This window comes from Primulina eburnea, chromosome 4, assembly GCF_022965805.1.
Source record: "Primulina eburnea isolate SZY01 chromosome 4, ASM2296580v1, whole genome shotgun sequence".
Lineage (NCBI taxonomy): Eukaryota > Viridiplantae > Streptophyta > Magnoliopsida > Lamiales > Gesneriaceae > Primulina > Primulina eburnea.
The window spans coordinates 40734717-40749569 of record NC_133104.1 but is presented as its reverse complement, the minus strand read 5'-3'; the positions used below and the strand labels follow the sequence as shown (position 1 = coordinate 40749569).

Sequence of the window (14853 nt, the reverse complement as noted above, 5' to 3'; positions counted from 1 at the left end):
TCATGTCAGGAATTGAGGATTTGAGGTTATGATCAAGAATAGGCCAAGGCTCAGTTGACGATCTTGTGTCGCTGATGTCCCCGCCGCCCAGTACTGTGGTTTCATGTAGATGGTACCATCGTCATGTCATGTAATGTCACGTCAGGAAAGTCACAATTAACGATCTGAATTCAATCAAGAGAAAGATAATGTTATGATCATGAAAAGAAATCACGTCATCACGTCATGTTATTATATCATGTTATGATCAAGGAAAAAGGTAAAGGCTCAAGTTCATGTTATGCATTTCAGGAAAATATTTACGAAAATGTTCATGCTCAAGTTTATGCATTTTCATGAAATGATATTTTAAGTACAAGTATTTTCACTGTGCATGTGATTTTATATCTATTACTCGTTACAGAGATTTGGTGTGTTGAGTCATTAGACTCACTAGGTGTGATGGATGCAGGTGAGGTTGAGGGAGGGCTTGACGCATGAGATGACTGGACTGAAGGTGCACACAACCCGAGGACCAGCGCTTCTACTGTTTTTCCGCACTCATGATTAGGGATTATGATTTTACGTTAAAAGATTTTAAAATCATTTATTTATGCTTTAGAGTGGTTTTGGAGAGGAAAATACGTTTCACGATTATTGTTTTTTTTAGGTTCAGTAACTCATGCGATGATCTGATTTTTATGCCTATTCACTTGATTTTGAAAATGCTAGCTAGCGAATGTTCTAGATCATGGGAAAAATATTTTATTAAAATATTTTTATGTTGTCCGAAATTTAAAAAAAAAAAAAAAAATCTAGTGCATTTTAAACACAAGAACACGAGACGTTTCATACTATGAATAGCCAAGTCAATTTCCAACGTAGATGAATTTGAAGACGAGAAAAGATTAGCAAAATACCTCAAAATGATATCTGCTATGTCACGATCAGCAGTGCACCAAGAACCATCCTCCCTAGAAAGCCCAATAATATGGTTGATTCTTTTCCTATCAGTAGCAAATGCGTGGAAAAATTTTGTATTCCCATCCCCCTGTTTCAACCAATTCGCCCTAGCCCTCTGTTTCCAATGGATTTCTTCTTGCAATTCCAGTTTCTCAATAAGATGTTCAAGCTCAGAAATACGGCCAGCTTACAGCTCGCCTGGTTTGGGTTAAGAAGCATATTAAGTTCCTGACGCAGAGATTCAAGTTGACGTGGAACTTTTAAAAATCGAGACCCAACCCAATCTCGCAAGGAGCGACTGAAAGAAGACAACTTCTTTGGCAAATCCTCAACCTAATTACTAATCCTCCATTTATCCATCACCCCACTGAAATCCTCCTCTAACAGCCATTTATGCTCAAACAAAAAACGTTTAGGCCCTTTTCGAATATTAACTTCACAGCTCGTTGACATAGAAACCGAAATGGCTCTATGATCAGAACTGAAGTAATCCAAGTGAGACACCGCTGCTAAAGGGTACATCAACATCCATTCGACATTACACAGAAATCTATCCAATCGCTCGAAAATAACCTCCTCATTCTTCCTACGATTACACCAAGTAAATAGATCACCTAACACCTTCATATCATTCAACATACATGCAGAAATAACATTACCAAAATCCACCATCTGATGTGGAGATCGCAAAGAACCCCCAACTTTCTCGTTCTCAAAAAGGATTTCATTAAAATCCCCTCCCATTAGCCAAGGTAGTAATTTCAGTTCATGAATATTATATAAACGATGAAGCAATTGCCAAGAGAGACTCCTTTCAGAAGGCTTAGGATTGTCATAGAAGCCCGTAAACCTCCACACTTTAAGATCAACCGTCACAATACAATCTATATGCCCCGTCGAATACGAACAGATTTTGATATCATAAGGCTCTTTCCACAACAAGACTAGACCCCCACTTCGTCCCACACAGTCAATTGAGAAAATACCTTTGAATTGAAAAAAATTTCTCCAAGACCCATACTGATGCTGCCGTAATTTAGTTTCGCAAATGAACAATAATGACGGGTTACTTTTGGCGATCAATCGCCTTAATTCTCTGAATGCCCGTGGGTTCCCAAGCCCCCGAGCATTCCACACGAAGCAATTCATAATGATCGGCGGGGCTGTGCAGCAGCCACCGCCAAATCTGGATCAACAAACTTATTGGGCAGTTGAAATGTTTTAAGTTTCTTACTGGAATCCCCTGGTGCCTCCTGTAACTCCCTTGGTCTTTTTCCAACCTGCTCAAAGCCCACCCCTTCAGCATGTGATTGTTGAACTGGTAACATCCCACGGGCTAATCTTTTCCATTGTTTATTGCCTTTGAATTTTTTGTCGTCTCTCAAATCCTTACCCTGAATTCATAGTAACATCTGGTATTATACATACTCCACTCCCTATAGGCTCTGCAATCTTGAGGACACCAACAATCTCTGATGACTCATCCCTTGCCAAAACCAGCTCCAACTTCTTCTCTTTCTCGGAATGACAAATATTCCCATCCTCCGACGTCAGCTGTAAATCCTCCAACACAAAGTTATTCTTATCTTGTTTTGAGTTAGGTGGTGACTCCGTACCTTCACCCAACCCCTGAAGGGACGCTAGGCTCTGAGTTGCGACTCCTAGAGCTTCCAGCTCTACGAATGGAATTCAAAGGAGGGGCTCGAAGCCAATTACCAAACTGCAAGGAGATTTTATCCACGACCTCATCATCACAGTCCCGCAAAACATGCCCCAAACGCCCACAAGCAAAGCAATAATTGGGCAGTTTTTCATACAGCAGAATAATACATGTATCTTCTGTCGATCCAGCCAAGCTAACACAAATCCCTTTATCCAGGGGAGTAGCTACATTTTTTAAAATTCTGAGTCTTGCAAATCTTCCTGAGCAAAATCCACGCTCCCCTCCATCCACTTCGAGGACCTTCCCAATTGTCCCACCCAAATTCCTCAATATTTCAGGCTGCATGAAAGCAAGTGGTAAGTTATGAAATTGAACCCACAATGGTACCTCCAAAAAGGTGATATCATTTGGATTTTGAAGTCCCTGCGGCTCTGCAAATAAGACTAGATCTTTAAAAAAATTCCACGGGCCCTCACTAATAGCTCTTTTCTTGTCCGATAATGCTTTGAAGTTGAGTAGGAAGAGATTTTCACCCACCATTTCAATGTCAATAGCTTTAATGGCTTGTAAGATCTTGGGCATATTAGCACGAAATACCTCTCAATTGACCGCTTTTGATGAGAACACTTTTCCAACTAGACATGATTCTAGTCTTTTTTTCCCAAGAGATTCCAGATCTGGCGGAAGGATGACATGAGGTGCTTGATTCTTTTGTGAAAGCTTGAGATTCTTGACCATCTTAGCAATTTCTTCAGGATCCATTATATCCTTCGCCTATAACAAGGGGAAAAATCTGGCCGAGCAGAGGTCAACCCCCACCAATCTTGAGGGGACCCAGAAGATTGAGAGAGAAAAATCTACTGGCTATATTTTTAGTGAGAAACGTTAGAGAAGAATAAAATCATAGTATTTCCAATTATTGAAACATATATATATATATATATATATATATATAGATAGATAAAATTATATGCTTTTCTGATAAATTATCTTTTTAATAAAAATTAACGTGTCACAATTACTATTCACATAAATTGGTTAATTTTATGTTGGAAAATTGAATTCATTTTATCTTAGTTTCCACTTGTTTATTTAAAAAATCAAAATTAACCACCCAAAGTCACTTAAACCGATGGAAATCATTCATTAAGTTTTAACTAAAAATGGCAAGTCACGAAAATATTTGAGACCGAACCGGGTTCGATTTGAATTTAGTAAAAAAGTCATTCGAACTCTATCCGTCAATTAAAATAAATTCGATGTGTTTTAATTTTGAAAACTAATTTAATAAATCTATTCTATTTTATTAAAATTAAGGACATGATAATAATTATCTAAGAAACACTTAACTTTTTCTTCTAACTTTGTCCTTTTATATGATATTAATATTACACTTTTGTTTTTTGTTTAGTTTGTTTTTTAAATTTCAAAACATATTTTTATTTTTAATTTTTAATTTTAACTATTTAAATATCAATTTAATCTTTTTATAATTTGTCAAATTTTATTTTAATTAATTGATAATAATAAAAAAAATTATACAGGCGATGTTTGTGCAGAATAACTAGTGTGAAAAAAAAAAAAAAATAGAATGAGTGCCATAGATTCGCCAAAAGGAATCCGTATTTCGGATATTACTATTACTACCTCCACGATGGAGCAATTTCGATTCTGTACTGTTTGAAGCTGCGAGCTTTCTCTAGTTGCGGGCAAATCAACGCGGCGGTTGTACTTGTGGTGAAATCAGGCGAAGATATCGGTGGCGGGCTCAGGTCCATTATCGTCTGTATTTCATGGACTTATATCCGGTGCAAATTCCTCGTTCCTCCATTGAAGAAGATGAGTGGGGTATTCCCTCTTTTTTTCTGTCTTTGTTGTTTAGGCCGGTTCTTATTATCTTTCTGACTCTCTGTGTATTTTAATTGATTTTGAAATCTTTGTTAAATTTTTACCATTGGCATAATCGATTTTGAGCCGCGAATTGAAAATTGGAACAGTTACGTTGTGAGTGGAATTTCAATCACGGGGCTTAGTTTGGCCAATTGAAGTATATGACCAGCTTTTTTGTTTGTTCTTTTGGGGTCGATGGATTGTTTTTCCTTTCACCTTTATTTGCAGCTTATGAAGAATGCTCTGTTACTTGGAGGAGATTGAAATTTATAGGCTAGGCTTTGAATAACGATAGCATTATAATGAAATAGAAACCCGCAACATCACACACACACACACACACACACACAATGAATTTGTAATAGACAAAAATGTGCTACTTTAAGTTTTATAGTTACTTTATGGTGTTTTATTGAGCCAACTTGGATGTTGATGGCTGGCGATGACAAAGTTTGAGAAGATAGTTGAGTCTATTAAGATGGTTTAACTGTTGCTTCATTTTGCCGGATCCTCGACTGAGCTGGTCTAGCTATAAGCTTGTACCCTCCTATGTTGATCCGCAAAGATATGTTTTGTACCAGCATATTGAATGTCTTCCCAGTACCCTCCCGGGAGTAGACACAAAAACCAGTGCTTCAAATGAAGGGTACATTGTGATTTTATATTTATATGCCATAGTAAATAGGTGTCGTGGATTAATTCGAATCTGACTCTTAAAGCATTTCAAAGGTGATAAGGTTTGATGATGCCATGCAAGCACTGCTGAGCTTTAAGTTTCTGTTTAAGCATTGTTCAATCCAGGCTGTCAATCTATACGAAGTTCCATGATATTAGATACAATCTATGCTGAGTATTTGATTCTTTAATGTTTTGTCGAAGACACTGATGGATTTGTGATACCAAGCTTGGAAATCGAAGATTTGGACGAAAATAAAGCCAATTCCCCTGTAGCTGACAACTCTAAACTGTCTGTAGCTGAGGTAATGCCGGAGCTTTTAGTTAATCTTAGAATAAATTATCTTTTCTTTTTGGGGTTCCTGAGACACTCGGATCGAAACTGTTAGTTTCTTATGGTTGAAATGGATCACACATGATGTTTGAAATGCTTTAACAGACGAGAAAAGAGGAGGATATACACCTTGGAGACCATGGAGCGCCTCCAACTCAATCAAAAGAACAAGTTCATGATTCATCTGGCCGCAAGCAAAGGTTTAAGCTGAAACTCAAGGAGGCTGATAGACGTTGCACTGGAAGCGAGCGCGAGAATAAGGTGGATAATTTAAGGGAGCTTGTTGGTGGTGAGAAAATTCCCATAATTTCATCGAAGGAGCTTTCTCCCGTTGAATGGCTTGATCCCCATTGTCACGAGTCGGAGTTTGAGAAGACCTGCCACCATTAAGTTGTCATTTACCAGTTTAATACTGCCGCCGGCTGATCTTTAATCCATTCCTTTGCTCAGGTCATCTCTCCGACCATTTTCATACCCCGACAGTTATTTTGCATATGAACATTAATGCTGCCTATAATAGTATAATGTGAGAACAAGTAAATTTATACTGTTAAGCCACCGTTTGGTTCACTGTTGGGGTGGTGAATGATGTTCAATACAAATACGATAAATCAATATAAAGTTAATGATGTATGATACTAGTTTATCTTTTGTAAAATCTATTCCACCATTGAATAAAATAAATATGAATAATCAATTAATATCTTATCATATAAATATTTGTCTAATCATTCTAGACTGATTTATGATGTTTGGAAACCGTCAATATCCCGCAAAAATTACTTTTGATTATTTAAAGTGAAACGATAGAATCATCATTCATTTTATTGGACAAAATATTTGTTACCTTGAAAATTAACATGCTAAAATTAAACTACAGTTGAACTGTAAGTGCCACGTCTCACGCCCTCACAAAATCAACTTACTAAACATTACTTATGACAACAATATGCATCAAGGTTTATCTAATTTTATGAATTTTATCAAAATAAGAAAGTTCTTGCTCAAATTAGTTACTAAAAAAAATTAATTAGTTTATTTAATTTAAAAAAAATGGTTGAGTATTAAAAGTTATTACTTAAACAAGGTTTTTCAAATAATATTAAATTATCATTTTGTAATCATTTTTTACCCAAATGCATGTTATTTTGAGATTACTTAAATTTGAAATAGATAATGCATAATAGTTTTCTTCCAAAAAATACATGCATATTGCATCTCTTGAATTGTCATCTTAAAATTCAAATAAGAGGCCCAAGAAAATTAAAATATTTCAAATAGACATTAAATTACTTTCAATAAACATGTCTGTTATCCTCAATAATAAAAAATGTTTGACACTCAATGCATGCAATTTGAAATTTTCGTAATTTGAAAGAGTTAATGCATAATATAATTATGTCAAAAGCACCCGCTGTATAATTTTTGTCTATTGGATGCCTTATTTGATGAGATGTGATTTTATAGGAGCTATGTTCAGAGAACATCATAATCTCTTAAATAATTTGAACAATCAACCACGCCAAGTATATAATACGATTCAAATACGGGAGACATTTTCTTTGTATATGGATATGGAGACATTGGAAAAACATTTATTTTGAAAACTATGTTTGCATGCTTGAGATCAAATGGATAAATTGTTTGAACGTGACATCCAGTGATATAGCATTTGTTCTGCTATCGCTTTTCAATTCCATTTATTTCTACTGAGGAATCAACATGCAATATCAAGCAAGGAAGTCCTCTTGCAGAACTTATAATAAAATCTAATGTTATCATTTGGGATGAGGCTTCAATGGCGAACAAGTTTTGTTTTGAAGCTCTGGATAAAAGTATGAAATATATAATGAGATTCGTCAATCATTCAAGCCTTCATGTGCCTTATGGAGGAAAAATAGTTGTTTTCGACGCTGATTTTCGACAAATATTACCTGTTATTCCAAAAGGTAGTAGACATTATATTGTTCTTGCGACTATTAATTCATCGTATTTTTGGAGACATTGCAAAGTTTTGATATTGACGAAAAACATGAGACCGCAAAATTTGGGTTCTGATCAAGAAAATGCTGAAATGAAAAAAATTTCGAATTGGATTGCTAACTGACGAACTTTTGCTGAAAGATTACAATGATCCTATTGCAATAATTGTTGAGAGCACATATCCATTGTTTGGAAATACAGTTAGTGATGCAATATATTTCCAGCAAAGAGCTATATTGGCCCCGACTCTTGATGCCGTTCAATCGGTAAATGAATACATGATTTCTATGAACCATTCAGATGGAAGATTGTGTCCAAGTTCTGACACAACGTGTCATTCAAATAAAAATATTGATTTATTAAATGATGTGCATACCCTTGAGTTCTTAAACTCCATCAAGTATTCTGAAGTATCAAATCACGAGTTAAACTTGAAGGTAGGAACTCCGATTATGTTGTTGCGGAATATATATCATTCTCTTGAACTATGCAATAGAACTATGTTGATTTATTGAAAAGGAAAGATTTTAACTGGAACTAATGAAGGTCATAAAGTTATTATTCCAAGATTGTCATTGATTCTTTTCGATCCAAGACTTCTTTTCAAATTCCAACAAAGATAATTTTATTCATTGTATCATATGCAATGACAATCAACAAAAGTCATGGCCGATCTTTATCTCATGTAGGAATTTTTTGAAAAAAGGCAGTTTCCAGTCATGATCAGTTGTATGTCGCTGTATCTAAAGTTACAAATCCCATGTCAAAAAAATTTGATATATGATATTGATAGTAGCAAAAAAAATTCAACAGCAAATATTATATTTAGAGAAATTTTTCATAATATGTGAAAAAATTTGTTTCTTAATTGTATGATAATCATTTTTTTTTTCATTTAAAAAATTTATACAATTTAGCATATTAATTAATTTCATGATATATATCGCACGAGTGAAATACTAATGTTTACTATTTTCAAAAACTAACTGGTCATTCTCTCAAATAATAAAACATAACACCACACCATCTTTAAGTTTTTTTTTTGTGCAAATTGAAAAATGTTTTTTTTTTTTAAAAAACAACTAATTTCAAATAATATGTAATATGTAGATAGGAGATTCTTCTTAGACTAGCCAAACACAACCTGTACAGTTGGACTAATCAAGCAATTTTTAATTTCTTTTTGAAAAAATCCAAATGAATTATTAGAAATAAACTATTGAAAAAAAACCTGATAATCTACTAGCCGTCGATGCATTCCTTGCTAACGTCAGATTGGCCACACCCTAATTTTCGCTTGTTCCATTTTCCCTACTCTATATTCTCTCTCCCAGTCCTCCTCCTCCTCCGGAGAATGAATTCTCGAAACTCCACAAATTCTTTTCTGAGAGATTTTTTTTCTGTTTTACTTCAGAAACGATATATTTTCACGACTAGTCCTCTCTAGTTTGAGTTCGGCTAACCTACCTGGGTAGAAGTACCTAGAAATGAAGAATAATTTCGACTTTTGGCGAGTTTCATAGCGGGGTTTTCTTGACTTGAAATTCTGCTCAAAACCCGCTTTTTGTTCTTTGTATTGAAGTTTCTTCTGCTCTCACCATGTTTGCCCATTTTGATTTTCGTGTCGATTCGTCTACTACTAGGGAGAAAGCCTTGCAAAGTCGCTGCCTTTTACTTTTGAGCCGTTAATCTTGTCAGCTAACACGGGTTTGTTATTATTTGCCAGATCTTTTGGTGAGTTTTTCCTCGGGTGTGACTAGTCTTACTGCGTTGTTAGACTTTTTTGGGGTCTTGGAGGAGTTTAGGTAAGGTTCAAAATTTCAAGATTGTGTTGAATTTGTTCAGACTCGAGGCTGTTAGGATAATTTGCTCCTCTCGTCGGGTGGCAAGGTACCTCTTCTTGGGGTACCTCTAACTTTTCAGTTTATGGTTTTCCTTTGTGCTTTTTTTCCTAAGCTAGTCTAGCCGAAGGTTCTTCACATCATGTTCAACAGATGTTTAGATAACTCTTCCCCGGATTTTTCGAGGTTGCTTTTAGCTTTAATTGGTTTTCCTTCATATTAAGACTGCTGCTTTAATTCCTTATCCCAGTATCGCTAATAGACATTCTAATTGTACATTATGGCTGCACATGAAAACTATTTTGTGGAGTGGAAAGAGTTATATGTGTCCAAAGAGAGGGGAAACCGTGTGGTACACTATTTTTTGAAGGATAATTCAGGGGAATCCATTCTTGCCGTTGTGGGCACTGAGAGGAGTGTTAGGCACATGTTTTATGTTGTATCAGAAGAGTTCTTGAGTGTTCACAGGGCCGAAAACTCAGTCCATGCCGGTTTCAGATGGAGATCGAGAAGAGAGGTTGTGAATTGGCTTACTTCTATGTTGTCAAAGCAGCATTGGCCAGAAGATTATGCCAGTATGTTTTCCCCTTTCTTTTTCCCCTCCTAAGGGGTACATGTTGACTGTGCTACTAGTAGACTAGTAGTACTTGTTTTGTCCAGTGTGATGATCTCTAGGTAATCAAGCCTCTGTAAATGAAATACATGTTTTTGAAATTTATTCATAGAAATGCTTTATGATAATTTTCCTGGATGATATAGGATTCTGGTAAAATTTTGGTGGAGTGTACATATTTTCATAGCAAAAAATCAGCTAGGTTGACGGTGCAAGGACATAATTGACATTTGATCTGATTAGGAGTTGGAGTCAATCAATAATTATTTAGGTTAACATATTGTAACCTTTTGATTGTAGTGTCACCCAAAGATGATCCTATCTCTGACGGCAGTGTGAAGCTAAACCAGATGCCTTCTCATAATGTACGTGTTCTATTTTTTTTTTGCGAAGTATTCTGCTTTTGCTATTTGTTTTATGTTGACATGTTCATCTGAAATTTGTACTTTACATGCCATCAAACTTGTACATTAGTGCCATTTACGAAGGAACTTGCAAGGTCATCAATTAGATATTAAGTGGTTGGGTTTAGCATGGACATGCAGTAAACAATTGACGCACTACCCAGCATTTAAGAGGAATGAAACTTCAATTGCGGTAAGTTTACTACATTACCAAATGTATGAAGATTCTGTTGAGTTTCCTAATTGAATGCGTTGTTTTCTTGGCATATTCTATTTGAATGTTTGGGTAAGAGAAGGCAAAGAACTTGAAGTGACTCGTTTTGTTTCTTAATACGTAATAATCAATAATAATCGGATGCATACCTATTTAATCTAACCTAATTGTGTGTACTTTTGTATGTCGAATGTTTAGAATTGCAAACTGGGTTTTCAATTTAAATATTTTAGAGTTGGCAGTGGAAGGATTTCATGCCCTCCAACAATGCTATAAATTGTTTCTTATTAAAAAAGAAAATTTACACTACAGTGTTTATTATCAAGATGATTGTTATTGTTAATATTATACTATTTTTACTAACTAGAAGCCGTAGCACATGCAACATGTGCGTGTATCGTAATATTTGTATACTACATAGTATGTATATGTAAAGCATTTTCTTTTTAAAATATTTAGTTTTTTATCGATATCCTACAAAATTAAATGAGACATAAGATTTAATAGTATGATTTTTTATGTTAAACACAGTATGCTGTACAAATTCATTTTTTTAAGAATAAACAAATATAATTTTCATATTCTCAGCAATTCAACTTCATATTGAAAACTCAAGCACACCTAGAATTAGTATTTTTTCAAATAATCTACGTTAAGGTACAACATCAAATAGTCAAACAACTACAAAAGAGAATTTAAAACGTATATAATAAAATGAATGCTTTAACTCCTTTTTGTGTATGAGTCTAGCCTGTTCGAATCTGAAAACAAATCAAAACCTGAATAAGTTGATAAATTTCTATGATATGACAATCTCTTTTAAGCTGGTTGTGGCTTTTTGACCATGGCTGATGTAAAACTCTAGCATGCTTAAGAATTTCACCACTTCCTTCCAAACGCTTAGTCCTAGTAACAGTAAGGTTGTTTTTGAATTATCTGCAATTAACTTGATGAACTCCCAACTCTTTCTCATGGATTCTACGGTAGGTACAATCATTTGTCTTTGTGATGGCTGAAAAAGAGAGCCGCTATATTGCATATTTGGAAGATATGTACGAAGATAGAAAATGCCAGAAAAAGGTTAAAGTGAGATGGTTTCACCACAATGAGGAAGTCCGTGGAGTTGTTTCTTTACGGAATCCTCATCCTAAAGAAGTCTTCATCACTCCTTACGTACAAGTCATCAGCGCAGAATGTGTTGATGGTCTTGCCGTAGTCTTGACTCGTGAACACTATGAGAAATGCCTTTCAGTTTTCCCTGGCGACATATTGAGAAAAATGCATTTTTGCTTCAGACAATTCAAGAGTAACAGAGTACAGCCTTTCAAATTGAGTAACTTGCGTGGATATTTTGATCAATCGATTTTCTCGTGTTTTGGCCCTGATTTTTTTGAGGAAGAGTATAGTTCTGAGGATGATGTAAAAGTGGGAGCTAAAAGGAATAGAAGTTGCGGAGAGAATCAAAAGACTGCATATGATCTATCATATAAGTATGATGTATTGAGCAAGGAGCAAAGTTTCCTCAAGCATGTTGAAGACCAACTTCCGTGTACTCCAGTTTTTAGGTCAAATGAAAAGATCGAGTTTCTTTGCCAAGACAGTGGTATTCGAGGCTGTTGGTTCAGGTGTTCAGTCTTGGAGATCTCCAGGAAACAGATGAAAATTCAATACGATGATGTTAAGGATGAAGATAGTTGCTCCAATCTTGAGGTATTCATTAGCAAAGCTCATGTCGAAGCATTCACTTTGAAACCATTTTTACTTTTTGGATGCAAATAAACTAATGATTGCTGCCGTGACATTCTCAATAACAGAAGAGATGTATTCTATATGTTTGACGCACCATTTCATAAGCATTTGTTGTAAAGTTTCATCATTATTTTCTCGCAGCTCGTTGTAATTTAATGTACCATGGTCAGTTATTGCATTTGTGTAGTCATTCCTCAACACAGGAACACTGTACCTTTTCTTTCTAATTGTAGGAATGGATTCCAACGCATAGAGTGGCCAAAGCTGATACACTGGGAATGAGACATCCTGATCGCCTAACTATTAGACCCTTCTATACTTGCAGTAAAAGTAGCCAAACCTTTGAGGTTGGAGATCCAGTTGATGCATGGCGGAGTGATGGTTGGTGGGAAGGGGTTGTTTCCGATGCCAGTGACTCGATAAACGGTGGTTACCGAGTTTATCTTCCAGGTTTGTACCCTGTTGCTGTCAATTCCAGAGTTTTATTTTCAACGGCTTATGTATTTCTAAGAAAACTGAATATGATGTCAGGTGAAAACTTGCATTTGAATATCGAGTTAAAGAACCTGAGAGTTTCAAGAGATTGGGTTGGCGGACGGTGGGTGGATATCAAGCCAAATCCTAATGTTCTCGGCGTCATATCTGCAGCTAGCGTAGACACTAAGCTCTCAAAATCTTCAGCTTTTTCCAAGGAAAGGAAATCCCATAATTCTACTACTTCCTGTCAGAAACTTGTCACAACTCACAAACTCAGTGCTGTTTTTGAGGAAATTCCTGATTTGTCAGGCATGACGCTGACAAATGTCCCTTTAAAAGATGGTTATGCCAATGATGAGCAGCAGCAAGTTCTTGAATTAGCAGAAGATAAGGAAACTTGCATGGGCCCTACCCATGAACTCGAAGAGGACACTGTGGGTTATGACTTAATAGACGCAGAAATGAAGTGTGATCAAGAAAATTCTCTCGCTGACAAACACGACAATGTTGATGATGGAAACAAAGACCAACTTGGTTGTAATCAAGATGTGAAAATTCTGACCGCTCCAACTTCCACGTAAATAATTTTCCTTGCTTGGCACCGTAATCATGGTTACAAGTGGTCGAAGAGTTTGTTTTGTCGGTAGAAATAGCTGTATATAGTTAGTTATAGGCTATTGGAAGCCTGGATTTGAAGTCCACATTGGGAAGCAGCACCATTAAACTTGTCCCAACATTAGGTTGGCGATTTCTATATTGTACTTTGAGAATTTAATCTCATAATGAACGGGGGTTCTTTGTCATTCCCTGAGATACTTGTATAAATTATCCTGGCCAAGTGCTAATTATTCTGGGAGTGATGAGTGAGGTCGGCTGTGTGTTTAATGTGGAGCTGTTCCCTCAACATGGTGCAGATATATAGGATATAAAAGAAGATAATGTAACAATATCATTTATCACTCTATTTCTAGTTATGTTATATTGTGATTCTGATGGCAGTAGCAGCAGTAATTACAATACTGATGAAAAATATCAAAAAATGAAGTTTCATCGGAAATTTTTGTTGTTACACCTCCATTTTTAATTATCAGTCAATATTTAATAAGAATTATTTTAAAGTGTTAAATTAGAATTGTGTCAATTATGTACACATTTATATTTGCAAAAATAGAACCCTTCATCCCAACCATCTTCCCGATCTTCTAATTTTATTTCTTATTTTCTTCCTCAAGCAAATTCGGAAACTTTGATCGTCGATATCTTCACCCGGTGATTGGAATTCGGATTTGAGCATGGATTTAGAAAGCTGTCTCCAAGGTCAATCTTTATGTACCACTTATTTACAGAGATGACAATTTTCCTCACGGATTTGGAGTCTTACGGGAAAAACCTGAAACTACTAACGAGGACATAAATCTCTGATTTTTTCGGGTTTGGTTTCAGGACGGATATTAAATTACTATCATCATCTCTGAAACCGGTCAAAAATAATATTAATAAAAAAATAATGATATTATTAATAATAATATTATTATTTTTAAAAATATTATTAATATTAATATTATCACTAATAAAAATAGATAATAATAAATTTTTGTTTGATAATATTCTCGTTTTGAACAATTAAATTTTTGATTTCCGTAGCATCGGAGATCAAAAGATGAAAAAAAAAAAAAACAATCTTATGTCACACTATCTAGGTAATTAATTATACACGTGGAAATGTTGGCGCCGTCAAATTAGTTGAAACGACACGAAGTTTCATAATTTTACGGCCGGCACGTAGATAGATGATGTGCCTCTAGTTTATAATTTAAAAATGGGAAAAAAATTCATTGTTTTATTGCTAAACTTGTTGATCGATCGTCAATTTTTATTTGTAATTGATTTAATATACCATTGATGGATACAACAGGGAATTGGGAACGTTTTTATTCAAGCATTATTATAGACGACTGCGTTAATGGAGTCGATTAATTTTGAAAATTTTCGGAGACGAGATAGGATGACAAACTCACATCTAGGGGTGTTCAAACTTCGGATAAAACCGAAAAAATCGAAAATCCAA

At 35.3% G+C, this 14853-nt stretch overlaps 2 protein-coding genes across 2 annotated transcripts; both read left to right on the top strand.

Moving 5' to 3' along the window:
* Window positions 1-4196: 4196 nt before the first annotated feature.
* LOC140828945 (uncharacterized) lies at window positions 4197-6145 on the top strand. The gene is made up of 3 exons (XM_073191827.1): window positions 4197-4453; window positions 5375-5475; window positions 5610-6145. The coding sequence occupies exons 1-3, from the start codon at window positions 4399-4401 to the stop codon at window positions 5892-5894; spliced, it is 441 nt and encodes a 146-aa protein (XP_073047928.1). The 5' UTR covers window positions 4197-4398; the 3' UTR covers window positions 5895-6145.
* A 2637-nt stretch (window positions 6146-8782) lies between these two features.
* On the top strand, window positions 8783-13588 carry LOC140828943 (uncharacterized). The gene is made up of 6 exons (XM_073191826.1): window positions 8783-9903; window positions 10242-10306; window positions 10416-10538; window positions 11547-12269; window positions 12542-12758; window positions 12840-13588. Exons 1-6 carry the CDS (start codon window positions 9609-9611, stop codon window positions 13364-13366), a joined length of 1950 nt encoding a protein of 649 aa, XP_073047927.1. The 5' UTR covers window positions 8783-9608; the 3' UTR covers window positions 13367-13588.
* The last annotated feature ends 1265 nt before the right edge of the window (window positions 13589-14853 follow it).